A 27,137-nucleotide genomic window follows, 5' to 3' on the forward strand; every position below is an offset into this window, starting at 1 on the left:
ACGAGGCAGAATCAACTCAAAGGCAACTGGTAAAAATAAATGAAGAGCTTTAACATGGTCCTAGATGGGAGAACTCGGTATTGTACAGGTGACAACCCTCCCCAAAGTGATAAAAATTCCGACTGCCTTTTTTTTTTTTTTTGACAGTTTTGTTTTAAAGTTGTCCATGGGGATGAAAAAGGGCCAAGAATAGCCAAGATGATCTTGAAGAATAAAGTAAAAAGAATTTGCATGACCAGAGATCAGTGAAGTGCTGGCACAGGGATGGACAAACAGAATAATGGATCAGAAAAAAGAGCCCAGAAACAGATCCATACGTATGAGACACTAGATATTGGATATGGAAATGCAGTTATTGAGAAATGACCAACAAAAGGCACTAAGTCAATTGGGTATCTATAAAACTAACTCCCACCATACATCAAAATGAATTTCAAGGTGAATTAAAGATATAAATATAAAAAGCAAAACCATAGCTTTTGGTAGGAAAAGAGAATGTCTTCACGACCCGGTAGGAAAAGATTTTTTTTTTTAAGCAAGTAACAAAAAGCATTAATGACAAAGGAAAAGGCAGCAAAAAAAAGACTGAACTATTAAGTACATTAAAATTAAGAAGTTTATTCAACACAAGATACTATACCCAAACCCACTGCTGTCAAGTCGATATTGACTCGTAGCGACCCTGTAAGACAGAGTAGAACTGCCCCATAGGTTTCCAAGGCTGTAATCTTTATGGAAGCAGACTGCTACATCTTTCTCCCACAGTGTGGCTGGTGTGTTCTAACCGCCAATCTTTCCGTGGGCAGCTGAGCACTTTAACCAATGCGCTACCAGAGTACCTTAAAGATATCATAAAGAGTGTGAAAAGCCAAACCATAGAGCAGGACAAGATACTCGCAACGAACTAACTAACCTACCATTACACACCCTACAGAATGGCAAAATTTTTAACAATCTGTTGGTCTGTATGTGGAGCAACAGTAACTCGGATCCTGCCAGTAGTGGGGTAAACTGGTATGCCACTTAGGAAAGATGCGTGACATTATCTAGTAAATTTGAAGACAGACACATCATATGACCCAGAAATTTCACTCCTAGTTTATACCCTTAAGAAACTTCTGTCCATGTGCATTAGCAGAGTATATACAACAACACTGCATTATAGTAAAGAACTGGAAAAACGTCAAATGTTCTATTTACAGTAAAATGGGTAACTCACTTTTGGTATCTTCATTCAATGAGGTATTATTATATTGATGCTGAGCAACCAAAAATCAACAAAGGCCACAGTGCAGCAATCTGTGCAGGCATGCCTGTCCTCTTACAGTGAGAGAGTGAAGGCCCAGCAGGGCTGAGAAGAAAATTAAGTATCATTCTCAGGAACAGATCATACCAATGGCAGGCAGCGTTTTGGGGTTCCAGTGTGCACCAGTGCTATGCATTGAACTGTGTGCCCCCTAACTATATGTTGGAATCCTAACCCCTAGACCTGTGGTTGTAATCTAATCTAATGTAATCATCGTTCATCGTCTATAGTGTAATCAGTTGAGGTCATACGAGTGTAGGGTGGATCCTAAACCTAATTGCTTCTGAGTTATATAAAGAGAGGCATGGATACAGAGGCAAGGGCACGTACTGGGGAAGACAGACGCCGTGTGAGGATCCTCTAAAAGCCAAGAAACCAAGGCTACCAACAAGGAAGGAATCGACACAGCCGAGACGCTGGCTTGGACTTTTCACCTCCAGAACTGTGAGAAAATAAACTTCTGCTCTTTAAAACCACCCCCTTATGGAATGTTACAACAGCACTAGGTAACTAAGACCAGGTACTGTGCTAGATTCTTTACATATAGCTCTAGGAATTACTGTCCCCATTTTGCAGGTAAGAATACTGAGGGGTAGAAAGGTTGAAGACAGTAGGTGGCAGAGGTGGAGATCTGAAACCTGGCGTCAGATCCCACATTCCTTGCAATAAAGCAGAAATTATCGATTGCCTTGCAGCAACAACTCACCCCCTCTCCTTTCTTCCAGAGCCCTGATTTTAAGACTTACCTTTGCCTGTGGGCTGCTACCCTATGGACATCAGAGTAAGAAACAGAACAAACCTGGGCCCCTAACAACGCTCTAGAACAGTGCTGAGCTGCCATGCCATACCAGCTGAATGTTTTTTACTTCCCATGTGTGTTGTGTGTATGCATACACACTTCATTTCAGTTTGTTTGCATATAAGGAAAGCAACTCTTAGGCTAAGTGGTTCCAGAATGGTTCAGGTTCTTACATCAAGAAGGAAATGCAGTTAGAAGGTAAACTTTTGAATTCCTCTCAAACATACGTTGCAGGTATTACAGAAACTCTAATCAGACACCATATGTTATGTGGTCCACAACTGGGCTGGTTTGCACAGCATGCAAAGGGAGCCCAAGCAGGACGTGCGAGTGTGAAAGGGCTATCGCAGGCAGTCTGGTAGCGGCATTCCAGGAAGCCTGAGATGTGAGAGCACTGCCGAGGGAGGCCCAGGCTGTTCCTTGTCCCCTTATTCATTTGCCCTTTAAGCTCGTTGGCCCCTGCCAGACAAAGCCCAGACAGCTCTGTCCTTCCTACCTTTCTAGGCTCAGAGCTTCCCGCTAGTCCAAGGCAGAAAACTCCTGAGCTGGAGATCCAGGCCTCCACACACAGAAAGGCCCCAGCCTTTCACATTGTTACAGTCCCACAAGCTGGAAGGTCCCTGCTCACAATCTGTATAGAAAAGGCTGCTGCTGTCAAGGAAATCCCAGGCCCTCTGCGTCGCCTTGCTGCTGACATTCTCGTCACCTGCTTCCCGAGACTTCAACATCCCGGCTTCTCCCCATTCAGCCACCCATCCTCTGAGTTTCCCTAGTGCCTTCTGATTGCAGGTTAGGGAAGAAGGTGTCTGACCACCCAAAGCTTACTCTCTTCAGGTCCTGGGATCCCTTATTCCTCCTCTTTTGTCCCCTTGGAGTTTTCTATAACCTTCAAAGCTGGGCTCTGACTCTGGCCTTTGGTGGGGCCTGTGGTGGGCTGCATCCTCTGGCATCAGCAAATGGCTTGACACAGTGTAGCCTTCAGAGAGCAGCTTGGATGAAATCCCAGAGGCCTGGAGCTGCTGGCAAAGTGGGTTAGTCCAGCTTTCATAAGGACTGTTTGGTCCTGCTTTAGTTTCTGCTCCAAAGTGGGAACAAACTTGCTTTTTAAAACCCCTCAGATCACAATGTTGGTGTTGACTGATGTTTGTGTCAAAGCCAGAGCCTTAGGCTAATTTGGCCCTGGATAGGACTCTGCTAATTCCTTGTATAAATATGGGATCTGCTCCCTGGCCTTCCAGGTCAGGGTCTTGGGTGGGACCCCTGGAGCCTCCACTGCCTCTGAATTTTCTGGAACAGGATTGCTTTTTTTTCTTATTTCAAGGTAATAGGAGAGAGAACCAATAGCAAAGGCCATCTCTGGAAGCAATTTGGGTGGTAGTGGTGGTGGTGGGGGTGGCTGTTGCCTGAGGCACGCCCAGCCCTTTTCTCTTTGTTCAGCCTCTGCAGTGGAGCCAAAGCTGCCTGCTCGGATCTGTTCTGTATAATGCCCCCAGAAATAAAACTTCTAGAAAAAGAATTGGCCTATAAACATTCCGGGCTCTGTAAGCAGATGATGGGAATCTGAAATTCCTAATTTTCAATTAGGAAATATTTTAAGAGGGACTGTGGTAGAACAATGGTTAAGAGCTCAGGCTGCTAACCAAAAGGTCAGCAGTTCAAATCTACCTTGGAAACCCTACGGGGCAGTTCTACTCTGTCCTATAGGGTTGCTATGAGTCGGAATCAACTCGACAGCAAGGGTTTTTGGTTTATAGTACCAAGGGGATCCCTGGTGGCAAAGTGGTTAAAGCACTCGGCTGCTAACCAAAAGGTTGGCAGTTTGAACCTACCAGCTGCTCCACAGGAGAAAGATGTGGCACTCTGCTGTACAGATGTACAGCTTAAAAACCCTATGGGGCAGTTCTACTCTGTCCTATATGGACAGAATCCACTGGGTGGTAACGGGTTTTTATGGTATGAAGAGACTTGAATGCCTGCCCCTGTGCCCCTGATGAGGAGTAATAAAGAATTAAGGCCACTGTGGTTGTGGCCGTGACTGGAACTGAAGAGGCAGGGGCTACAGGAGGTGAAGAACACCAGCGACAGTTGCCAGATGGAGGAGCCTGCCTCTTCAGCTCCCAGTTGGAACTGAGGTCTGCTCACAGCTCCTTGTCAGGCCCTGCTACCACCCACAACACAAACCCAGACTGAGCGACCAACCAGCAGAGGCTCAGAGCAGCCACCATGAGGACCAGATGGGGTCACGTTCACTGTCGTAGCCTGCAATGTGGCAGCAACCTGTTTGGACTTACACTTGAGAAATAAACTTCCATTTTGTTCAAGCCACTGTTTTGCCTCTGTAACTAAATCAAGAGTCTGGCAGGTCTAGAAGGAAGTAGAGGAATGGGGTGCAAAGTGCTAGAAGTTTAGCAGCCTCTCATGGAAGGGATGGCTCCCGGTGCCTTTCTCTCCATGTTGCTTTGGGGCTGCTGGAGTACTCCCTCAGCTCTTCTCAACCTGTCTATGCCATGGTCTCCCTACAGTTGGGTTCCTTTGCTCCTTGCTCTCTGCTCACCCTGGAAACATATTTAACTGGTTCTCTCTAACCTTCCTTTTTCATTTCCCCACTGTGAAACACAACCAGAATGTTCCTTAGAAGGGAGGATGGCAAGACTTCTACTCACTTATTCTGGACAAGTCATCAGAAAAGACCATTCACTAGAAAAAGGACATATTGTGGTTGGTAAAGCAGAGGGCCAACAAAAATAAGGGAAACCTTCGATGAGATGGATTAACGTAATAGCTGCAACAATGGTCTCAAACATACCAATGATCATGAAGATGGTGCAGGACCAGGCGACATGTCATCTGTTGTACATAATGTCACCATGAGTCTGAACCAATTCAATAGCAGCTAACAACAATTTGGTTCACAACCAAAACTAACTAGATATAGACTCCTGACTCTTGGTACAAATTCTCAGCAGAAAGAAGTGGTCTCTGGACAGGGGGTGGATTTGCCACTTTTGAGTTAGGTGCTGGTTTGGTCACCTCTGGAGTTGTAGGGAAACCTGCCCACTTGACCCTCAGCAGAGGCGTAGGAGGGAGCAGTTTCTCTGAGAACTGACTGACATGTCTCCCCAGGGCGAGAGAAAAGACAGGCAACTCTAGGGAAGACGGCTTCATGGCTCCACACAAATCTCATTGGCACTTCGGCTTCTTTCTTTTCAGATGGTAGCCCAAAACTCTTACTATGTAAACATCTCCTTTGAAAGAGAGGGAATTAAAGGACCCAGGTGTAGTATGGTCAGGTGGGTTGGGCGGAGTGAGATAAGGGAAGGCAGATGACCAGGATGGGGAAGTTTTGGTAGGGTGAGGCTGGAGGGACTAAAGCCTAATGCTCAGTATCAAAGCTAGGGAAATGAAGTTTCACTGCCAAGTTCAAAGGTCAGGGGCAGAGTGGAAAACTGGACACAGAGCCAAGGTCAGGAGACAGCAGAACTAGCAGAACTGGAAAATGGCAGCAGGCCAGGCTGGGCTTGGTGTCTGCTGAGACCTGACTTCACTGGCCCTCAACCTAGACCTACACACAGAAGGTCACAACAAGGAAGATGGCCTGGGTTTAAAGGATATCACCCAGGGGAAACAGGAGAAATCAGGGTCCACTCGATAGCACGCAACAACAACAACATAACCCCTCTGTTGTACACAAGATTGTTTGCATTTGTGCATTTTCCTGAGACAGTTCAAAGGAACGCCGCCCCCCAAATGGGTTATTTTAAGATACTTAATGTTGAATACAGTCATCCTGGCCAAGACATCACTGTGCACTCTCCTTAGTCTTGGCATTGGCCCTTAGTGGCTGAAGGGTCTCGGCCATCGTCCAAGGGGGCAGAATCTCCCTGCCTCGCACGCCCTAGGGATTCGCTGCAAACCTGCTGTCGTCTGAGCCGATTTCTCCGGGGGCCAGGAGCGCCGAGCACCAGGCCTGGAAAGAATGAGCTTAATAAACGACGGAGAATGGACAGACGGGCGGAGGGACGGATTTAAAAAAGAGGAGCGTGACTCGTGCCCTTTGGAGGACCTGCGGGCGCAGTTCAAACAGGGACACCAACTGGCTCAAATATTAATGTGAGTCCCTGCAGTCTATGCATTCTTCATAATCTGTCCGTTTCTTTTACTGGGAAAACAAACACATGCCAGCCCCTCTATCTTGGGATACAGTTAGAATTCCGGGAAGGGGGTAGAGCGCCCGACGAGCACTACTGCCTTTGTCCATCCTCCTTCAGGGCAGTGGAACCGCGCCCCCAAGTGCCAGGTTTATACTGAGGATGACTGCCCCTCGGCTTCCAGCCCGGCGCTCCGCCCGGCGCTCCGCCCGCCGCTCCGCCCGCCGCTCCGCCCGCCGCTCCGCCCGCCGCTCCGCCCGCCGCTCCGCCCGCCGCTCCGCCCGCCGCTCCGCCCGCCGCTCCGCCCACCGGGGGACATGGCGCGCGTAGGTGACGTAGCGCGCAAGTGGACGTCGACGGGCGCCGAGCCCGGAAGAGGCGCGGGCGGGGAAAGGAACCTTGCGGCAACGCTTCCGCGTCTCGGTCCCCATGGCGCTGTGGCGTGGCTCTGCGTACGCGGGTTTTCTGGCGCTGGCCGTGGGCTGCGTCTTCCTGCTGGAGCCGGAGTTGCCGGGCTCTGCGCTGCGCTCTCTGTGGAGCTCGCTGCGCCTGGGGCCCGCGCCCGGGCTGCCGGGACCTGCCTCCCCCGAGGGTCGGCTGGCGGCCGCCTGGGACGCACTCATTGTGCGGCCGGCCCGGCGCTGGCGCCGCGTGGCCGTGGGGTGAGTGCCTGCGGGGCCGGCGTCTCAGGGCCTCCGCAGGAGCTGCGGGTGTGCCGGGTTGGGCGGCTTGGGAGCTAGAGCCTCCGCTGGCACGGATTCCCAGAGGTCCCCGCTAGGCTGCTCCACGTCGGTGTCCGCGCTGCTTCCTTGGCGAGAAGCATCAGACGTCCGGGACGAGCCTCGGTCGTCACCACTGCAGGGACTCACCAGACTGCTTTTTCCACTCGCCTGGCCCCTGCACCCTCTCACATCTCCGTAGGACAGGCCCTAGCCTCTTGCAAACCCCGCTCGTGTTCGAACCTCCTTCATCGTCCCAGCTTTAAACCCCTCCTGCACCGCTTGGGACTGCCCTTTGCAGTCACGGGTGCTTGATCTTACTGACCTTAGCAGCACTCTTCCTCTTTTGAACTGTTTGAAGATGATTGGGTCTCTGCCTTAAGCTACCGACTTTTCTTTAAGCCTTGCATTCCTTTCGTTAACGCCATACATCCCACCACTCTATCGAAACTCCCCTCAAAGCTCATTGGTGACTTACAGATTTTCAAATTCAACTGCCTATTTTTTTTAAAGCCTTTATTATCAACCTTTCTGCAGCCTTCCATGTGTTGAACACGCCCTTCTTGAAACTCTTCTCTTTCCTGACTTGAATGACATTGCGTCTTTAAAGTGCTTGCAAATCACAGTGCCTCTTTCCTTTGTACTCCTCTCAGGGAATGTAATTATTCCTTCACACTAACTCCAGTCTCTGTCTCAGCTCTGCTGGAATACCTTGCCATCACTCCAAAGGCACGGTATCCAAGAGCAGGTCTTCTGTTCATTTATGTGTTTGGACCAGGGGCAGGGAAGGGAGGAGAGGTCAGGTGTAGAGCAAAGTGATCCTGAAGATAAATGAAATAATCTACATTATCTGCCCAGCATGGTGTCTGCTTTACAAAATGCACTTAAATGTTAGCAAGTATTTTTGTATCAGCACATTTATTGGTTCTTGAGATGTCTCTCTTTTGACTTCTTTCAAGTTCAGGCCCTTTTCTCCCAGTTCCATATCTGTTTCTTAATGTCTTGCCTTGCTTTATGCTCATTTATTCAACAGATATTTAACTACATGATACGTGTCAGGTCTGTGCTAGGTTCTGATGATACAGAGATGGGTGAAGCAAGGTGCCCACCTCATTTGTTGGAAACGTATATTCATTATGGAAAATGCTTTGCTGAACTAATGGTGAGAAACAGGTATCCCTGGTATCCCAAAGAAGGATGACTCATTCTTCCCAGGATGGGTTGTTATCAGAAAAACTCCATCTGAGAAGGTGACACACCGTTTACTGATGCTGCATAACGACTCACCCCAAAATTTAGTATCTTCGAACAACAGTCGTTGTATTCTCTCTCACAGTTTTGAGGTTTGGTTGAGCTGGGCTAGTCACTTCTCATGAGTTGCAGTTGGATGGTGGCTGGAACTGTTAGGATCTTGAAGGTTGATTGTGGCTGTCAGCTAGGACCTCAACTAGGATTTTTAGCTGGAACACCTGTAGCCTGTCTATGTAGCTGTTTAGCTTTCTCACAGCAGGGTGACTGGATTAGGAGAGAGAGTGTCCTGAGAGGACCAGTGGAAGCTTTAATGCCCTATGAGCTAGCCTTAGAAGTATGTAGTGTCCCTTTTATCATAGTCCCAGGTCCACCTGGTCTTAAGGGAAGGGGACAGAGAACACACCTCGATGGGATGAATGTCACCATCACTTTGTAAAAAGAGCTTGTGGGCTGGGAGATCTTGGTATGGCCATCTTTATATTCTGCTAAAGTAGCTTGTGTGAGCCAGACCCTAGAGAAGAACTGGGGCTTCTCCAGGCAAATGTTGGGCAGAGGGAACCAAATGTGGAAAAGTACATAGCTTTTTTGGGGAACAGCAAGTGTCCCTGTGTTTAGGGCAAGGATCTTATGGTAGAGTGCCAGGAGACAATGTTGAGTAGGTAGTTTGGCCCGATTGTGAAGGGCCATTTATGTTAGGGTCAGTGATAGGGAAGCCATAAACCTTATAAGCAGGTAGTTGGTGCTCAGCTTTTTGCTGAGAATAACTAGTGGGAGCTGAAGGGTGGATCTGAAGCAGTGGTTCTGACCTGTTTTACTGCGTCACATAGTTTTGGGTAACATCCTTCATCTGGTAACATTTCTGATTACCCAAAGGGATTTTTCACCTAAAGATGGCGATTGCTAGGGGATGGGATGGGCATAGGTGCAGTACATGTATAAGGATCTCGGCTTGGGGGGATAGGTTATAGTTTGCCTTTTCAGGAGAATACACACACATTCATGTATTTTCTCCCTTCTTTGTCTCTTGCATAAAGAGGAGAATCTTGATACCCTGACACTGGTTAGGAGGCTGTTGTAGGGTCTGGGTGAAGGGAGAAACAGCTTGATAAAGAGGTGAGATTTGAGAGATATTTGACAGGTTGGATATAGTAGAGTAGGGAAAGCATTGGGTGGTGATCTTAAAAAATCTTTTGAGGTAGATAGATAGAGGTACAGTATTGTCAGTTTTCACAGATGAGTAAACCCAGGCTTGGAAGCATTAAATGACTTGACCAAGATCACACAGCTATCCAATGCTACACGTGCAACTTGAGCCCACTCCCGCCATCCACGCCGCATTGTTGCCTTGAGAGAGATTAACAAAGAATACATTTATGGAGGAAGATAACCAGTTTGATTCTAGAGGAGGGAGAATATGTATCCTTGTAGGATTTCAAATGAAGCTGCTCTTCAAGCAGCTGAAAATGAGGGACAGGCGTTTAGGAACATATTCCGGAGCAGAGCTGCAAATTTTTGAAGATGTTGGCGCTTTGAAGCCAGAGACAAGATTGCTCAGGAAGAGGGCGAGAAGAGAAGGTAAAAATGGCAAAGGTGGAACTCCTGGAGGTACCAGCATTTAAAGGGCTGCTAGAGAAAGAATCAAAGAAATAAAGGAGGAGAAGACTTTTAAGCAGGTGGTCACTGGTGAGCCCATTCACATTTCGAAAACACATGATACCTCCCCTGCTTCAAATATGCTCAGAGTAGATGTTCAGTGATTTTTTTATTGTAAAAAAAAAGTTATCAAATAAAATAATTTTCCTCTATAAGACTGTTTTTGCCCCTAATATTCATGACATGATTAGGTAGAGGATTGAAAATAATTCTGTGGTAAAGTTTTATATATACACATACACACACATATATGTTGTTGTTGAAAGTGTACACAGCAAACATACGCTAGTTCAACAGTTTCTGTATCTACAGCCTGGTGACATTGATTACATTCTTCAGATTGTGCAGCCATTCCCACCCTCCTCTGGATTAACATAAACTCACTGCCCCCTGAGGTTTCTGTCTAATCTTTGGAGTTGCTGTTGCCAGTTTGATCCCATAAAGATACATCTTAAAAGAGCACAATGCTCAAGGCAGACACTCCTTCGTAGTTAAGCTAACCTATTGTTTGTTTTTAAGAAAACTTCAGGGGATATTTTTTGTTTAAGGCTTAAAGATGAGCAATAGTTTTGGGAATTCATCCAGCCTCCATGGCTCCAGAATGTCTGTATGAGAGTTTGAAATTCTGTTCTGCACTTTCCCCCTTTTGATCAGGATTCTCCTATAGAATCTTCCATCAAAATGTTCAGTACTGATAGCTGGGCACCATCCAGTTCTGTTCTCATGGCAGAGGAGGCAGTTGTAAAGTGATGTATTTTTAACTCAAAACTAGTCCTGTTAGATTTTGTCTTGTGTTGAAAAATACGCTGAACATTGTTCCTTTTACTTTTGTGCGTGTGTGATTTTTGCAAACGCAACTTCCCCATCCAAATCTTTAAAGCATCAAACTAAATTTTTTTCCTGTTTTGTGTGTGTGTGCGCTTAGGTGAAAGTTTACAAAGCAAATTAGTTTCTCATTATCAAATTTTAAGGTCTGAGCAGAACTAGGTATGGAGGTGATATGTTTACAGTTTTAAGGTAGTTATTTCCAAATACAGGTATCCCTCAGTATCTGGACATTTGCTCACCAGACTTAAGAACTAAATCAGCTTGGATACATTTTGTAGATAGGGCTGTTTGGAGGAATTCTCACCCCGTATCCAAGTCTCTCTCTCAAACTCGAGAACCTGTTAGCATCAGAGCTCCAGGGATACCTGTATTCCTGTTGAGATTCTACTTTTCAGATATCTAATCCTGCGTTGACTGAAAATAAAGGGCCCTCTGGATGAGGCAGAATTGAGACCAGTTTACAAGCTGTGTGGGCTGTGAGAGGAGTGTGTTTTCAACCCCTTTTTAAGCACCTGTTACATGCATGACAATGTGTGTTGTGCACTGACGGGAAGAATCCATTGGATCACGCCTTGACCAGAATACAGAGGCAAAGGAGAGGCAATCTATATTCTTAACATGATGCCTCCTGAAATCCTAAGGGAGGTGATAGGGTTTACAGGCTGGTTTTTGACATTTCAGATAGCCTAATGGAAGTTAAACCTTTACCTACTGCAAGGCCACAGAGCCTAACCAGCACATGGCAATTCTCTGCTTTGGGGTGAAATTATATATACTTCATGTCCTTATTCCATGCTGATTAGGTCCAGTTTGTCAGCTATATGTGTGCTTGATTTAAAAAGAATAAGAAAATTTGAGTATTTAAATGCTGTTTGATAAACAAAAATCTTTCACAGCATGGGATCTCGAGGGGAAAAAATAAAGGATCCTCATGTCGAAGGTGTAATCAGTGTGTGTCATGAAGAGAAGTGTCTCTTCCTTGCCTCGGAACTTTCCTTTAGTGATGGAGAGAATATTGAGCATACCTACCAAACCTTTTTTTTTTTTTATTACGTCGTAAAATCAAAAGCAATTCGTGCTAGTAAAAACTAGAAATACATCTAATAAAAAGTAAAAATTTCTCCCTCTTCCCAGTCTCATTCCTCTTCTTAGAGTTTGCCACCATTAATGGTTTGGTGTATCAGTTTCCACAAAAAAACCAACCACTGCCGTCGAGTCGATTCCGACTCATAGCGACCCTATAGGACAGAGTAGAACTGCCCCACAGAGTTTCCAAGGAGCACCTGGCGGATTTGAACTGCTGACCAGTCAGCATCAGTTTCCAGGCCAAGAAATTTTTGAAGGAACAGAGAAGAAACTGTATATTTTACCCTAAAATCCGTCAGGCCCTCCTTATGGATGAGCTTGCTGGTGTCAGCCCATTGCCAACCAAACCTGTTGCTGTCAAGTTAATTCTGAGTCATAGCGACCCTATAGGACAGAGTAGAACTGCCCCCATAGGGCTTCTCGAGCAGCTGGTGGATGCGAACTGCTGACCTTTTGATTAGCAGCTGAATTCTAACCATTGTGCCACCAGGGCATCTGCTGGTTTCAGAGCTGCTCACAATTAGCAGGTTAGCCCAGCCACCCTTATCACCAGGAACCGTCTCAGTCAGCCTGCTTTGAGCCTTGCTCGGAGGCTGGGAGCTGCCTGCGTGGTCACTGAGCCACACTGCCAAGACCGCAGTACCAAGACAGGAATAAAGGTGGCTGGTGGGGGGCAGGAAGACCTCATCTAGCTACCCTAATTATTTGGCCCTCGTCTCTTAAGGGATGACTTTCAGCAAAGAAATACTGAAAATATAAGCCTGATCCCCACACACACACAGGAGGGACCATGCCAGACACACCTTTAGTACTTTATAACTTCCTTACCCGTACCTGTTGCCATTGATTCCAACTCAGTGAGCCCACAGGACAGAGTAGAGCTACCCCATAGGGCTTCCAAGGAGCAGCTGGTGGATTCAAACTGCCGACCTTTTAGTTAGCCACTGAGTTGTTATCCACTGCACCACCAGGGCTCCTCTTATACCTTCCTTAGAGCCCACCAATGATGCAGCACCGGCTTCTAACCAGCCCTTTCAGCTGGTGCATCAGACCAGCGAACACCTGCCTGGGGAGGAGCTGTTACAAGGCCACAGGTGTGCCTCAGTCTAAGGCACCACCCAACCCTAAAATGCGGGCTTTCAACTGGGAGCATTTGGGCATTTTCTGTGCCTTAACACCATCTTGATGTGTCTCTGGAAGAAAGGCATCTGATATGTGGCTTTTGACCAAAATTTATACTTTGCTTGCTCTGCACCAAGCACTGTTCTAAGCATGTATTAACTCATTTAGTCTTCACAACAGGTCTGTTCATATTATCACCCAATTTATAGGTGAGGAAACAGACACGGAGAAACAGCCAGTATGAATCCAGGCAGTGTGGTTCCGCCAGCGTTTTCTCTGAAACGCTGCATTGGTGCTGTAGTCAGCAGGCCTGCTTTGAAACGCTGAGCACCTGTCAGTTTTCTTTGTAACTAGTGTAAAAGTTTGCAAGACTGTTGAAAAGATTCTTGTGTTCTGATCCCAAGATACGCGTCCCAGTGATCTTCGTCTGCCGTGTGCTCTTTCCTGTTCAGGTTTCAGATCCATCTCATCTGTTTTTCTATTTAAATACTCTGCTGGGCAACGTTTTCCTGTTGGATGTAAAGCGCCACCCGGCGCTCTGAGGCTCTCACACTGTCTCTGCTCCTTTCTCCCCAGAGTCAATGCCTGCGTGGATGTGGTGCTTTCAGGGGTGAAGCTCTTACAGGCACTAGGCCTGAGTCCTGGCAACGGAAAGGATCACGCCATTCTGCATTCAAGGAATGATCTAGAAGAAGCCTTTGTTCACTTCATGGAAAAGGGAGCCGCTGCTGAGCGCTTCTTCAGTGATAAGGAAGCTTTTCATGACATTGCCCGGATTGCTTCAGAGTTCCCAGGGGCCCAGGTCTGTCCAGTTCACCAGTAATGAAAAGATAGGGTGTGCAAAGGTGCCTCTTTCTCGTATGGCTCCTAAAAGCAACCAAGCGACTTGTTCTTCCACTTTGCTCCAAGAGAATGATTGTTGGAAATCCAGTTCTGCAGTGTTTTCCTTTTTTGTAAAACTATACATCTGACCTTCCATTAACTCTGCTGTTTCTAGTCCGTTAAATTTTACCAACATTTATGTAGTGTATTTTCTACAAGTTTGGTTCTGGTTTATATATTAAATTACCCCATTTTGTATGTTACCCAAACTTAAGGTAGAAAGGATATCTGCTCCTCACTTGTTGGGATTGTATTGCTTGTGGCTGATAACTTGCAGTTATCTTAATACGGCTGAGTCCTTTCTGGGCCGGAGAACAAGGCCGAAGCCCCAGAGAACTAGCTACAGCCTTTGCATGGAAAACAGGGAGCTAGGTCCTTTCCTTGCTACACTGGTCCAGAGCAGGGTTTCCCAACGGGGGCACCACTGATGTTTTGAGCTGGGTAGTTCTTTGTCGTAACGGCTGCCCTGTGCACCGTAGGATGTTCAGCGGCATCCCTGGCCTCTATGTCTCCCTCGGTTGTGACAGCCAAAAATGCCTCCAGACGTTGTCACGTATTTCCGAGGGGTAGAGAAGGGGGATTAAAATCACCAGTGGTCTAGATCGGTGGTTCTTGAACTTGAGTGTGTGTAGGGGTTGTTGAAACAGGGATTGTTGGGTCCCACACCCAAAGTTTCTGATTCATTAGATGCAGGGTGGTACATAAGAATTAACCTTTCTAACAAGTTTTCTGGTGACAATGATGCTGTTGGTCTGAGAACTGCTGGTCTACAGGGTAGAAATTTTCAAAACTGGGAAAGGGGTTGTGGAAGCCGAGACGGCAGTGGGGAAAGGGGTTGTGGAAGCTGAGTTGGCCTTGGGGAAAGGGGTTGTGGAAGCCGAGATGGCAGCGGGGAAAGGGGTTGTGGAAGCTGAGTTGGCAGTGGGGAATGGGGAGGAGAGAAGGCATTGCAGGAGAGGTGATGCTGGAGTTGCCTCTTGAAAAGCGATCAGGTGTTTACCAAGTGTGTGAGGCAGGAGGGTGCCCTCATCAAAGAAATACTGTGCTAATGGCACAGAGGAACGGGAGGAATGCTCACTCGGAGAGCTGCAGGTAGGATGTGGAAGGGAAGGGCAGGAGATGAGGGTGGAAAGGTAAGCAGGGGTCAGATAGTGAAAGGCGTGCTCCTCTCTTAAGCATTGGGTTTAGTTCATTAGAGTATCTGTTGAATGAGTCTCAGGAGGAGAGTGACATAATCATATGCTCATTTTAGAAGGATTAAATGTAGAAGAGAAGATCTAGCCACATTTTTCATGTTTCCGTTTCCTGCCCTGGCTGCATGGAAGCTCAGAGCCAAATTTGATGAGCAGTTAAGGATGTTATACTGATCTTCGTGGTTAGCAAATTTATTTTCTTTACCTTTCCTTACTACTCATTGTCTATTTCTATTTTTTATTAACTTACATCTGTGTGTCCTTTGTTGTAAAGTCACCTCAAAACCTTTTTTGGGAAAAATGTACTGAAAATTATTTCAGTAAATTAAAACCGATTAAGCCTGGTTAACATAGTTGTTCTAAGATACTATCTAATATACTTGAACTATCTTACAGCACTATGTAGGAGGAAATGCAGCTTTAATGGGACAGAAATTTGCAGCCAGCTCAGATTTAAAGGTAGGTCAAATGCCCAGATTAGAACCTATGCCTTTCACTCATGTTTCCATAATCTTAGGGGTAAGAATGCATATTTGTCCCTTTATTCCATTTATGGATCACCTGCTGTGTGCCCAGCACTGGGCTTTTGTTAGAAGGTGATAAACTGCCCAAGGTTCACAACAAATAAGTAATGAAACTGGGATTCTTATTTGTTCTTAAGTACCATATCGTGTGATAGTTGAGAGCTTGTGGCCTCTGGAGTCAAGACTTTGAGACTGGGAATGATACAAGTGATGAGAGAAAACATAGTTGGCTGTATTGGTGAGCCTGGATCCAGAGTGCTAAAAAAGAAGGCCATTAGGTGGGGGTCATTGGGGGAGTGTCTCAAGTCCATCTGGCTTAACTGGAATTAAACAATTAGTGCTCTGTTCAAAATAACAGACAACTAAGAAGATTCTTTTGCTATAAGTGGAATAGGCCCGAGATGGGGAGACCAGCAAGAGATTATTGCTGCTGTCCTACCGCGTAAAGTGGTTAAGGTTTGCATTAGAGCAGCCACAAGAAGAGATGTGTGTACCTAAAACCTAATACAGTGGAGTCACTGGCTGGGCGCCAGACCATATATGTGGGGAGCAAAGAAGAGAGATTTAGTGAAGGTGATTCCAGGATAAATAAGTTTGAGACGTGCAGGATGGATGTGGCTGCTGACAGTGGAGAGGGGGAACAGCAGGCCTCGCTGGTTTTGGGGGACCAGCCTGAAAACAGAAATATGGGTCAGAGGGACAGAATCAAAAGCCCAGAAATAGACCTAGTAGTAATACAGATAGGTGATAAGCAGTTTGAGGGGGAAATCATATGGGTCCACACTGTATGCCACAAGATGGATATACTTAGGTTTAGAGAGTGTATTAAAGTGTGAACGTGCACTCTAATAAGAATTAAGTTCCCATAAATTACCAAGGTGGGAAATACAGATGTTTGCAGCTGTTAGTTACCTGTCTCACATCTGTGACTCTGGGTCTTTTATCAGCCTTTCATTTCTGGGTTCATAATGGCCATGTTCCCCAGAGGTCTAACCCCTGGTGATCACCCCTCTACTACATACCTCCAAACCAAGGGCTTTCAAAATTAGATTTGGGTTCCAACATTTTGTTAAAATGAATAGAATTGACCTGAATGTACCTTACCAGTTACTATTCAGATTTCATGGGAAAAGAAACAGGTTTCCTGATAGACTTCATGTTGCTTGTCTCCAGGTTCTTCTTTGTGGTCCAGTTGGCCCAAAGCTGCATGAACTTCTTGATGACAATGTATTTGTTCCACCAGAATCCTTGCAGAAAGAAGATGAGTTCCACCTCATTTTGGAGTATCAAACAGGTGAGGGAAATGAGTAAGTAATGTCTGTGAGACTGGTCAGAGGACAGTTGTCATAGATCAGGATGTGACTGCAGAAATTGTCCTTATAAATTAGCAGGTCCTTGCCATACCAAAAGGTTTCTTGACGCACTGGTTCTACTGAGCTGATCCTGGCCGTTGTCTCAAGGGAGAGACAGAGTATCCCAGCATTAAAGGAAATTCCCAGGTCTACAAACAAAACTGACCTGAATCCAGGATAAAGCAGGCTGTAGGAAAGCAGGCATTTTTAATAAAACTAGAAAATGTTAAACACACATACCTGAAGATTTTCTTTATTGCTAAGAAAAGAGAAAGGGGGTAGCATCTGTTCAGCTCTGTGCTGGGTTCTGCCCTAAGCCTTTCTGGCTGACTGTTCCAAGCTGTTTAGGATTGATTCCAGGCCTCTGGCAAACTCCTTTTGAAGCATTTTGTTTCTCCTCAGGTGTGGAAGTGTTTTATATTTAGAATCACTTACATTCTTTCCTACTATATCAGGTTCCAGTGTTTACAAATGCAAATCCAGCCCACCCCACCCCTGTGGTATATCGGATCTGTTACACAAACTAGAGACCCGACTTCTGAGAGACTCTTAAATACCCGGAAACAGCTTTTCATTCTGTGTCTTTCCTGCTATATCTTTCTCTCTGCTCAGAGCTCAGACCCTGACTTTCTGTCTGATTCAACACGCTGTGAATTCAAGTTAAAGACTCAAGTATCTTAAGCGGACTAATTGGGACCTCAAACTAGTACTTACTTTAAGGTTCATTGACCTGCTTTCAAGTCAGACAATTAAGAGAACCTCATCTACTAGAGTAACTGACTTTAATTAAGATTTGAAGTGCAGTGTTCTTCAAAAGCATACCTTCCTCCAAATGCGAATGAGAGTGGTCTCTTCCTTCTGATTCTCTTTGGGGTGCTTACTAGGAGTCAGTCAGGAATTTAGGCAGGGCCAGATCTGAAAATTAGTGACAGAATGTTGGAATAGGCAATTCACATTTATGATACACAACTTCCTCTCAGTTTAGCCTCCCCAAATGGGAAATCAGAGTGGTATTTCTTTACTCCCTGAAGATTGTGGTAAAGATTAAAAGGTTAGTGTGTTTCAATATTTTGAACTGCTTAAGTGAAAAGTACAAACATGACTGGAAGAACTGAAGATGAGCCTTTGCGGTGCTGCTGCTCCCAGTTCCAGATTCGTCTCCCTTTGGTTAGTGCCCACGGTGTGAGCTGGCAGCCTCTCAGGTTCAGGTTCCTGTCATTTTCCATAGCAACTACGCAGCGGAGAGACTCGTTTCTTCAACAAGGCTTTGCTGTTGTATTTGACAGCTGTGCCTGGTGTGTTGTTACGGAGCAGGCACAGCTTATCCGAAAGGAGAGTGTCTCCTTGAGTGTAAGTGTCGCACTTCAGTTATTCTCCTCTATGCCTTATTTTCAGAGTACAAAGCAGTAGACCCCCCATTCAGTCGTGTGTGAAGTTACATTTTCCTAGTCCTGACCTGGCATGGATGAGGTAGCAGTGGCACTCCAGTCAGCTCTCTCAACAGAAATCCATTCCCAGCTGGATAAACGCCCAGATGGGATTTGTTCTTCTTCATCTTTCTCTCCTACCAGCCTCCCCAGAGAAGCTTATGTTCAGGCTTTGGACTGGGAATCCAATGAGTCACTGCAAAGACTTACTGGCAAAAGGGTAGGATGATAAATTGAGAGAAGGCATTGCTTGAAGAAATAAATAAAAAGCTTTGCAAGAAAAGAAGGCATTAACTACTGTTCAGAGGCTCGCCTTGTCTGGGTCTTGGTGGTCATGCCTTTGGGCCCCCTCCACCAGCCCCACATCCTGGGGAAACAGCCTCCAGCGCCTCCCTGCTTCCTCATTGTCCTCGCCTTGCTGAAGTCTTTATTTTTGCCTCTGTCATCTCCCCCCTGATGAAATCAATTTATTTTGAATGCTAAGTGACTCTTTTCTGCTCGGCAAAGCTAGTCAGTCTTTCTTAAGCAGCCTCATTATTTAAGGGTCAGTTCCAAGTCTTGCTCTATGGGGAATACTAATGTAATGTGTTTTTCCTGTTGCACAGATTCTTGTTAATTTGAGAAATGCTGGATTTGGAGTTCAAAGCCTTATCATTCATTGTCCCGAGCATTTAGGGCATCAGTCTGATCTTTTACTCATTATTCTTTTGCTAATTCATTTCACATGGCTATATGCCAGGCTCAGTGGGAGGCAGGAATATAATACTGGAAGGAGACATGGGCCCTACTCTCAGCTCACAGTTTCATGAGGGAGATGGACACTTGAACAAAGTATTGCAAAGTCAAGCGCCAAGTCCTCTGCTGGGCCCCGGTGGTGGCCTGGGAAGGAAGTAATCAAGTCTGTTTGAGAGTGGTGGCTAGAGCTCAGGAGAGCTTCCCAGAGGAGGCCACCCGTGTGCTGGGTCTTTGCAAATGAAACAGAAGTGGAATACCACTGAGAGCTCTGTGGAGCCCCATCAGGTATTTGCTCTGGACAAGTAATAAGACATGGACCAAGAGTTAGAAGGGGATGTGATGTTTTAAAAAGTACAAGCATCATGTCAGGGCTTAATAAGTAGGTAACATCTTTTTTTCTGGGTTCATAGATTTTTATACAAGTAACCCATATATAAACTTTTTCACAGGGACAAGTTCAGTGAAGCTGGAGTCACTCCAAAGGAGGATGGGTTCTCCCAGCCTCACGCCTGCTCTAGAGGAAGTCATACACAACATATTTACACGCACTCGCACACACGCACATACACACACTCCCCAAGGAAAGACTCTACAGAATGGAGGAAGCAGGTTCTGACTACAGTTGGCAGATGAACCAGCAGGAGGAAAAAACCCTCTGCTCTGGTCTATCTGCCTTAGGAAAAATTTTTGGAAGGAGTATCCAGTGTATATGATGGAAACCAATGAAAAACTAGTGTTCAGAGTATGGCATTTAAATTTGTAAATGGGAAGACTCATTACCACGGAGGGAAGGCTACATAAGCCTGGCTCTTAGAATTTCCACCTGCATAGATCCCAACTGGAGGAAGGGTGCTCAGGGCAATGCTGTGAGGCGGGGAGTGCTTTGAAAAAGGCCACAGGTCCTTTCTGCAGGGATACGCGTGGTATTCACTGGTGTTGGCGGCTTAAGTCAGGCTGTTGCTGTAGTTGAAGGGTCTTGGATGTCCTGTGTTTGAGAGCTCAGAGGCCACTCAGGACAGTTGAGTTTTCCAGGGGCTTGAGGGGAGCTAATTACCAGCCCCTTGAAAAAGGCATATGGCACCCATATTGTGTTTCTGTTTTGGTTTGGTTTGGGTTTTGGTTGGTTGGTTTCTTTACTGACCCTTGTCCTCCCAGAGGCAGCACCATGTTTATTGTAGACAGTCGTAGCCAGGCTCCACTCAGCCAGAAGCCAGCCTGCTCCGCGCCAGGTCTCCAATGAGACATTTGCAAGTCTTCATGCAGCAAGGAGATTTAAAGCCTCTTCCTTTTCTTCCCCTTGTGTTGACTGGGCTCTTCTAGGGGAGGAGTGGGACCAGTTAAAAGCTCCCCATGCCAACCGATTCATCTTCTCCCACGACCTCTCCAATGGGGCCATGAATATGCTGGAGGTGTTTGTGTCTAGCCTGGAGGAGTTTCAGCCAGACCTGGTGGTCCTCTCTGGATTGCACATGATGGAGGGACAAAGCAAGGAGCTTCAAAAGAAGAGACTCTTGGAGGTAATGGCACTGAGAACCCACACTTGCTGTAGAACTCCCCGGATCTCAGCTGGGGTTTTTCTCCAGGTTCCCACCTCTCTTGGCCGCCATAGCCTGTGCTGCCTTGACTTAGGTCCTGGCTTCCCAAGAATGTACCTTGGCAGCTGGCTGGGAAGGCTGCCCCTTTCTCCAGGGAGACACCTCATGGTGTTCGTTCAGGTATGGACAGCTGCTAGAGCAGAACAGGTCAGAACCTCTTGCCTGAGCCTCTTCATCCTGTGCTAAACTGAACGTGGCTGCAGACTGCAGTGCTCTGTGGTTGTCTCCTTTGTGTTACCTGTATCATCTCACTTCACATCAGTGATGCCGAGGTTCCTGCAGGTCCGTAGAGCGCTGAAGCCGCAACTCTCAGTTTAGGTCCTTGGGAACAGGCTGGCAACAGGAACGTACAGGGGAAGTTCTCTGTGCTCTGAGTCTAACCCCGCTGCCTCTGCAGAGCCTGGTCTTCCCTTCTGTGTAAGGTCTCCCTTGTCCATGGAGGCTGGTGGTGACCCACAGTGCTTGGAGCTCTCAGGAGGATGCAGCGAAGGCAGTAACATTAGCGAGGCCTTTCCTTTCGGGACCTGATCCTTTCTTTCCTCTTCTGACTTCTTCTAATAGCCGTGCTGTCCTCTTCTCTTTGCAGGTTGTCACTTCCATTTCTGACATCCCCACTGGTGTTCCCATTCACCTCGAGCTGGCCAGTATGACCAACAGGGAGCTCATGAGCAGCATTGTGCATCAGGTAACTCCTGGGCAGGACACGGGGCCTCCTTTGGCCCTTGACCTCATGGGGCTTGTAGAGAAACTTTTGTCCATGGGGACCAGGTGTCTGTGCTCAGAGATCGGCGCACTGACACGTAGGTGTCATGTCACTCAGACTAGTCCACAGGATCCCAGTAAGAAGCCAGGACTGTTTGGGAACGGGACCTCATGGTAGGTTAGAAACAGGGTAGTTTAACTGATGGTTTTGTGGGTGGGTTTCACGGGTTTCTCCTTCTAGAACAGGGCAGTTTGGTAGTTAGTAGTTTTTTTGGTAGAACTCAAAGGAAAAAACAAAAAGCCCAGCTCAGCTGCTTTCAGTTGAACTTTGGGAAAGCAAGAGAAAGAAAACTTTGGGGAGTTTCACTCCCTCATCACCATTACTCCTGTCTTTGGACAGCAACAGGGATTAGGATAAATATAAGGGCATAAGCTTAAGGAGACAGACTTTGAAGACCTGGTTGAAATGCCAGCTCCACCACACACGAGCTTTATGAACACAGGCAAGTTACACAACTTTTAATTTTATTGTTATTAAGCTTTTAAACTTAGTAATATATTCATGATTCAAAAACCAAAGCAAATATCAAAAGATAACACAACAAAGTCTCCCCACTTAGATCTTCGCCCTCCCCAGCCTGCAGCCAGTACTAGTAATCTCTTTGTTAGTTTCATCTGTATCCCTCAAGTGACTTTATACCCAGGGCTTCCAACCAGGTTCATTCCGGTTTGGACGCCTGCTGAAAATTTGCATTTCCTCCCCCAGATACACTGAATCAGAGTCTACATTTTAACAAGATCCCCAGATGATTCTTTGTGTAATGAATTTTGAGAACCGCTGCTCTATTAGTGGTTCTCAGAACTGGTCCGTACCCAGCTGCATCAGTGTCGCCTAGGAACTTGTTGGGAGTGCAGATTCTCAGCAGAGATTCTAACTGGTTTGAAGCCCTGTTTATACCTATTTAAGTATATTTCCTTATTTTTCCATCCCTTTTTACCCCAAAAGATGGCATAGCATACTGAATACACCGTTCAGCGCCTTGGTTTTGCCCCCACCTGTATTTTGAAGTCTTGTCCCTATCAGTACATGAGGAGCAGCCTCAGTCTTTTCACAGCCTCGTGATTATATTGTGTGGATGTTCTTCCGTTTGTTTAACCTGCACATTACTGATGGACAGTTTGGTTGTTTACTGTCTCTCGCTATTACATACAGTGCTACATTGAATGACTTTGTACATAATTTTATTTTGCCCATGAGCAAATCTAGGTACAGTAGTTCCTCAGTATTGCAGGAGGGTGGGTTCCAGGACCCCTGTGGATACCCACAGCTGAGGATGCTCAAGTCACCTATATAAAACGGCCTAGTATTTGCGTACAACCTACACACATCCTCCTGTGTACTGTAGACCATCTCTAGATCACTTGCAGTACCTAATACAATGTAAATGCTATGTAAATAGTTGGTATACTGTATTGCTTAGGGAATAATGACAAGAAAAAAAGTCTGTTTTTTCCAAATATTTTCTGTCCATGGTTGGTTGAACCCATGGATACTGAGGGCTGTGAATTCTCAGAAGTAGAATTGCTGTATTGGAACATAAAAAGCATTTGTGAGTTTGATGTTGTCAAACTGTCCTCTGTGAGAATTGTATCAGTTTACTTCCCACGGCAACGTTTACAATAGCTATTTCCTCATAGCTTGCCACCAGAATGCAATCAAAAGCTGCATTTTTTACCAATCTGACGGGTAGAAATTGTATTTCAGGATAGTTGTTATCTGCATTTCTCTTATTGAGGTTGAGCATCTTTTCTTTTAACAAGAGCCATTTTTATTTCCTTCTCTGTGTAATTGTCTAAGGAGCGCCAGTGGCGCAGGGTTAGGTACTTGGCCACTAACCAGAAGGTCAGCAGTTCATACCCCTACCTTCCTGAGCCTCAGTTTCATTATCTATAAAATGGGGTCAGTCCCTCCTTCCCTCTTAGGGATATAGGGAGTTGAATGAATTAGAGCCTTTAGCTCAGTGCCTGGCACAGAACATGCAGTGATGCAGTGAATGGAAACTGCTGTTCATTAGCAAAGGTATAAAACCCATTGCCATTGAGTCGATTCCAACTCATAGCGACTCTATAGGACAGAGTAGAGCTTCCCCACAGGGTTTCCAGGCAGCAGCTGATGGATTCGAACTGCTGACCTTTTGGTTAGCAGCTGAGCCCTTAACCATTGTGCCACCAGGACTCCAGCAAAGGTCTGCGACATTAAATGAATATAAACATATACATCCAGTTGCTCATCTGTCCTTCAGAAACACTCACCTTATCTGAATGGGCCTCCTCCAGTTCTAAGGAGGGACGTGCTAAGCCAGAAGGATGGTGGGTGGACATAGTGATTCTTCCTCAGAACGCGAGCTCAGCAGCTCCTGTTGCCAGGCTTTTCACGGCTGCTGTCGCTGTGCAGACAGCCTTCCTGTCCCAGGCTGCTTCAAAGCTTTATGTCTAATCTGAAACGGCATTCTCCTTGTTTCTTGGAGTTGTGTATATGGAATCGTAGCGACCCTGACTGCACACCTGCTGACATTCAGGAACTGACAGCCTTAGTCTGTCAAAGTTATGACTATCTGCTATGTATGCGAAGGCAAAAGCAAGGTACCCTGGAAGGAGGTAGAAAATAACGTACAAACTCTGTACACCCTGCCCTGTAAACGCTGTTCTGTACCCCTTGTCTTATAGTGGCATGTCATAAAGGTCTCAAACAGTGTTAACTGCAGCTTTCTGGTTCATCTAAAGGGCTAGTGAAGGTGGAGATAGAGGTGTACTAGCTCAAACAGTGCCCAGTGATCTGTCATTTCCTCTCCACAGACTTCAGGGCAGGAAGAAAGAAAAAAGCTTACTGCTTGCCTTCTCTGTCATTTAGTCACTGGCCATGCTCTAAGATAGCTTAGGAGTGAGATTATGTCCATCAGAAAGAGACCTATTATTTCGTTTTTGTTAGCAGGTCTTCCCTGCAGTGACTTCCCTTGGGCTGAATGAACAGGAGCTGTTATTTCTCAGCCAATCGGCATCTGGCCCTCACTCTTCCCTCTCTTCCTGGAGTGGTGTTCCTGACGTGGGCATGGTCAGTGACATCCTCTTTTGGATCTTGAAAGAACATGGGAGGACTCAGAGCAGAGCCTCAGACCTCACCAGGATCCACTTCCACACACTGGTCTACCACATCCTAGCAACTGTGGACGGACACTGGGACAACCAGCTCGCAGCCGTGGCTGCTGGGGCCCGTGTGGCAGGGACACAGGCCTGCGCAACGGAAACCATAGATGCCAGCCGAGTGTCTCTGCAGGCGCCCCGCGAGTTCACCACCTCCCACTCGGAGGCAGGCTCCAGGATCATATTAGACCCTAATGAGCCAGTAGTGGAGTGGCACAGGGAGGGAATATCCTTCCACTTTACACCAGTCTTGGTTTGCAAAGACCCTGTTCGAACTGTGGGCCTCGGAGATGCCATTTCGGCTGAAGGACTCTTCTATTCAGAGGCGTACCCTCACTAGCAGGAACCACAAGGAAGGAGAACTGGCCGACTGTGGAATTACAGGAAGGTGGTTGATTGAGGAGGATGTCAGAACAGTTCCTAGATCTAATTGGAGGACAGCCAAAGAAACAACAGCAGATTAAACTGTACCAGATACATTCCAGCCTGCTGGCGATTACACACATTCAGCTTTTAATCCAAGTTTTAGTTACTAGTAAGTCTGGACTTCTGTGTTTTTTTATGTTGTCTGTTACAGGGGTGAAAACTTGATGGCCATATCCCCAGTTACACGGTCATCAGGTGTTTTAAGGCACACATCCGGTCAGAGCATGTCAGCAGGAGAAAGCCCCCTCCGTGCCCCTTGGGACGTGCATGCTCGCTCACCCACCTCCCACCGGTCTCTGTGGAGCCTCATGGCCGGGATCATGATTTGCGTTCAGTGTTACCGTGGACACATTTCACGGGCATAGCTTCTCAGTCTCCTGCTCTCAACGTTAGGGCAGAGGACTGAGCTTCCTCGGGCAGCAGAGGCCTCTGAGGGAGCCGTTCATTCTGCAGTGGCCTGGAAGCCTGGCACGCCGCAGGATGGCAGTGGGCGCTGATGGGCCGTGCCCTCCTGCTCAGCTCTCTTGGCAGGAGGCAGGTGCTCAGAGGCCCCTGTGTCCTTATTGCCCAGCTCTAGGCCAATGTCCTGCAGAAGACTGGTCTCTGTTCGTTCTCACCCTTGCTGGAATAAGCTTTTACAACTGGAATCTGCTTATGTGTGTGTAATAGATCATGTTGTGTTTTATGTTTTCGTTGACCCACCACATCCATTAAAGAGGTTGACCTCATAAAAGCCTCAGAATCATGAATAAATTTGCCATTTTATGTATTTATTTTTATTTTTTTTTATAAATCAAGGAGACTTCTCTGTGCTTTTAAATATATTAAAAAACAATTCACATTTCAGGAAACCTAAGTCTATTTGATTTTGTTTCCACCACTGTTCTGGAGCAGATAAAATCTAAATTATCCTGATCTTGACTTGTGATGTATATGTTACTGCACACTTGAGGTGTCTTTATATCTTGTCTTCCCCATCCTTGGGTTAGGCTGTCCCTCACACTGCACCTACGCTATAGGCCTGCCCTCTGGTGCTTTCAGTGACAGAAGGTACCAGCCGAAGTAGCCAAGTTGAATTGGAGCACAACAGCTTGAATGAGTAGTGAGCCTTTAGAGTTTGTTCAGAAGGACAGTGTAGACGTGGCAGCTGGTGGCAGGCCGCTTGGTTCTGTGGTAATCATTTCACACAGGGCCCAATGCCACTGCTTTTGGAATCCCAAAGCTACCTCAGGTTCTTCATTTATAACCTCCCTTTCTCTTCAAGGAAAGATTTGGTTACCTTTCTTCAAAGGAAATTTAAGCCTAGAGAAATATGCAGTTTGAAATTCAAAGCAAAGAGCTTACTAAGAAAATCTCTAGCTGCTACCTCATCCTTCTCTGCCACCAAACTCAAGAATAATTAAACACCAACCTTCTAGCCTTCTGTTTTTTATTATAAAGGCTTAAGTGAGAAGAGATTTCTATTTTCCTAAGAAGAATTAGAGTAACTCATCATTTATGCTGTAAAAAAAATTTTTTTTTTTTTAATTCATCATTTATGCTCTGAAACTATTAAAAGTACCGTTCTCCATGTGACCTTTTTCTTTTGGTCTGTCTCTTTGGTGTCTACTCAGCCCCTGCCTTGAGGGTATATTCTCTAGTGATGTTAATGATTAGCTCAGGAATCTACATAACCTAGAGCAGTGTTTTTCAAGTGCTGAGTCTTAAACCATTGTTAGCTGCCTTGAATCTACTCCACTCATGGCAACCTTATATACAACAGAATGAAAGATCACCACCAGCTCCTGTGTCATCCTCACAATTACCAGCATGTTCAAGTCCCATCATTGCAACTATTGTGCCAGTCCATCTCACGAAGGGTCTCCCACACCCTTGGCCATCTGCTTCACCAAACATGATATCCTCCTCTAGTAATTGATCCCTCCTCACAGTATGTCCAAAACGAGCGAGTTGGACAGCGTTCTATTGTGATTCATAAGGTTTTCATTGGCTAATTTTTGGAAGTAGATCGCCAGGCCTTTCTTCCTAGCCTGTCTTAATCTGGAAGCTCTGCTGACATCTGTTCAATATCACAGCAACACGTAAGCCTCCACTGACACACAGGTGATAGCTGTGCATTAGGGGCATTGGCCAGGGATCAAACTTGGGTCTCCGGCATGGAAGGCAGAATCTGCCCTACCTTTTTTGA

At 46.2% G+C, this 27,137-nt stretch overlaps 1 protein-coding gene across 2 annotated transcripts; it reads left to right on the forward strand.

Moving 5' to 3' along the window:
* The first annotated feature begins 6,667 nt into the window (after nt 1–6,667).
* Nucleotides 6,668–25,800, forward strand: ADPGK (ADP dependent glucokinase). 2 transcript variants are annotated; one of them, XM_064267297.1, is made up of 7 exons: nt 6,668–6,915; nt 13,489–13,714; nt 15,384–15,446; nt 16,685–16,805; nt 20,346–20,542; nt 21,207–21,305; nt 24,312–25,800. In XM_064267297.1, exons 1-7 carry the CDS (start codon nt 6,683–6,685, stop codon nt 24,861–24,863), a joined length of 1,491 nt encoding a protein of 496 aa, XP_064123367.1. In that variant the 5' UTR covers nt 6,668–6,682; the 3' UTR covers nt 24,864–25,800. The 2 variants fall into 2 exon arrangements, with proteins under 2 accessions (XP_064123367.1, XP_010592180.2); XM_010593878.3 differs by having other exon boundaries at nt 24,315–25,800.
* Nucleotides 25,801–27,137: the final 1,337 nt, after the last annotated feature.

The sequence above is a fragment of the Loxodonta africana genome, chromosome 13, assembly GCF_030014295.1.
Source record: "Loxodonta africana isolate mLoxAfr1 chromosome 13, mLoxAfr1.hap2, whole genome shotgun sequence".
Classification (NCBI taxonomy): Eukaryota; Metazoa; Chordata; class Mammalia; order Proboscidea; family Elephantidae; genus Loxodonta; species Loxodonta africana.

Excerpts from the sequence above, each read along its gene's own strand:
- ADPGK (XM_064267297.1), top strand. The coding sequence starts at position 6,683 with ATGGCGCTGTGGCGTGGCTCTGCGTACGCGGGTTTTCTGGCGCTGGCC. Across the intron at positions 13,715-15,383 it reads CAGAGTTCCCAGGGGCCCAG|CACTATGTAGGAGGAAATGC; the intron begins GTCTGTCCAGTT and ends ACTATCTTACAG. Across the intron at positions 20,543-21,206 it reads AAAAGAAGAGACTCTTGGAG|GTTGTCACTTCCATTTCTGA; the intron begins GTAATGGCACTG and ends TTCTCTTTGCAG.